General features: G+C 43.2%; 1 protein-coding gene across 15 annotated transcripts in view; it reads right to left on the reverse strand.

Moving 5' to 3' along the window:
• The window catches only part of mical3a (microtubule associated monooxygenase, calponin and LIM domain containing 3a), a 192,945-nt gene that overhangs the window by 4,093 nt on the left and 186,764 nt on the right, over nucleotides 1–2,088 (reverse strand). For all 15 annotated transcript variants that reach the window (XM_032524024.1, XM_032524025.1, XM_032524023.1 and 12 more), the window contains one exon: nucleotides 974–1,073. In XM_032524024.1, coding sequence (XP_032379915.1) covers nucleotides 974–1,073 — 100 coding nt within the window. The remainder of the gene's footprint in view (nucleotides 1–973; nucleotides 1,074–2,088) is intronic.

A 2,088-nucleotide genomic window follows, 5' to 3' on the forward strand; every position in this document is an offset into this window, starting at 1 on the left:
GAAATGGTGAGAGGTGTAAACCGAGTCCTGGGTATCCTGCTCTTGCTGAGAAAATAAAACCTCAGATGGGCAGATTCTGGAAAGGGTTAGTTAAGCTTGCCCCTTATGACATCATATGGGGCAAAGTTACTTCCCCTTTCTCTGCTTTGTCCGCCCAGAGAATTTGGCACGTCCATGAGAGAGAGACATCATGGTCATCATTTCAATCAAGCTAAGTGGTAGTTTGTCAAGGCCACACCCCCTTGTTTCACAAAACTCTGGAATTCTCATTTGATATACATGTGTACCTAAGTGAGAATATATATATATATATATATATATATATATCTATACACAACACCCACAATATTCATATATATACACACACATACATATACACATATATACCACACACACATACATATACCACATATATAAAACACACACAATACATATAACACATATATACCACACACACATACCGTATATATAACACACACACACACCCACACACACACACATATATACATATATACACACACACACACCACCACACCACATATTACCATACATTTACATATACATATACACAACATATATATAACATATACCTATATATACATATATATATATATATATATTTATATTTACGCACACACACACACACACACACACACACACTCTATGTGAATGCGTGAGAGTGTTTATCTGAGGAGCAGGTGGCACCTTGTACAGCAGCTTCGGCCACAGTGTGTGAATGGTGAATGGCTCCTGTACTATGTAAAAGCGCTTTGAGTAGTCGTTAAGACTAGAAAAGCGCTATATAAATACAGCACAAAATACAGCACATGTCTACGCCAATTGTGACGTGTTCAAGGTGTTCAAAGTGCAGGGAAATATGATCTGCCGTGAGCTCGAGCTAGAAAAGCGCTATATAAAATACAGCAAATGTACATTTCACACATTTATATATACATTTAAGTTGTGTACTTACAATATCATGAGTTCTGACTCATAGCGGACCAGGGCATTTTTCTCCTGCACCAGCTTAAACCACTCTTGCATTAGCTTGGGATCGTCCTTCTTGCCCATGCCTGGAGGGAAGGAGGAAGCACAGAGTGGGAGTAAGACGCCAGAGGGCTGCTGGGAGATGACACTGATGTCACACACTGACATGGACTGACACGGGCAATGCAATGACAGCCAAGCCAGGATGTCCTCGCTGGGGGATGGTGTGGTGGAAGGATGGACTCAACACCAACATGGTCAGTCGCGCCATCCTTAAAGATGGCGCACAGAAGATGGCGTGGAGCTACAGGTTTCAACTTTGGTAAATGCGTGCGTGCACACACACGCACACACACACACACACACGCACATGCACACACACACACACACACAAAATGAAAAAAACCTATTTGCAAAAGATTGTGTTACCCAGTTTGGACTCAAGACGTAGCAGCTCTTTGAGAGCAACTACCTCCTCCTATCATATTTATTTTTTAGAGTTTGTGGGTAATAAGAAAAAACACACCAATCAATAGCATTAGGACTTCATGGAAATTCTTCATTAGGAGCTAAGAGGGTGGGGGTGGGGTCGGGGTTTGGGGGGAGATGTATGAATCATTCTGCTGTCTTTCCATATTCAATTACAGGATCCAATGTTCATGGGATGACTTATCATTTAGGCCAATAGTGAAGTTCACATTCCTTTATTAAGTCGGCCTCAGAGTAAAGCATGTTCAGCGCTTTTGGCATAATGCAGCGCAGTTTTCATAACCGGCATAATCAGTCAGAGAGCCGAACAGCTGCACACTTCTTCTGCAGTCCCGCTGTGTGCACAGAAGAGCAGTCTATGTCGCGTGCTTACAGAGGTCTGCTGCCGGGGGCGATGCATCCTTTTCATTAATCTGACTGCAGCAGGTGGAGCCGAGTGGTTTAAAGGACCACAGCGACTTATTGGGACTTTAGCTTATTCACCGCATCCCCCAGAGTTAGACAAGTGGATACATACCCTTCTCATCTCCGTGCGTGCCGTAACTGTCTGACACCCCCGGCATTAGCTTAGCCTAGCAAAGATCCTGCAGGTAACTGGTTCCAACTAGCTTC

This window comes from Etheostoma spectabile, chromosome 8 (assembly GCF_008692095.1).
Source record: "Etheostoma spectabile isolate EspeVRDwgs_2016 chromosome 8, UIUC_Espe_1.0, whole genome shotgun sequence".
In the NCBI taxonomy this organism is placed as follows: domain Eukaryota; kingdom Metazoa; phylum Chordata; class Actinopteri; order Perciformes; family Percidae; genus Etheostoma; species Etheostoma spectabile.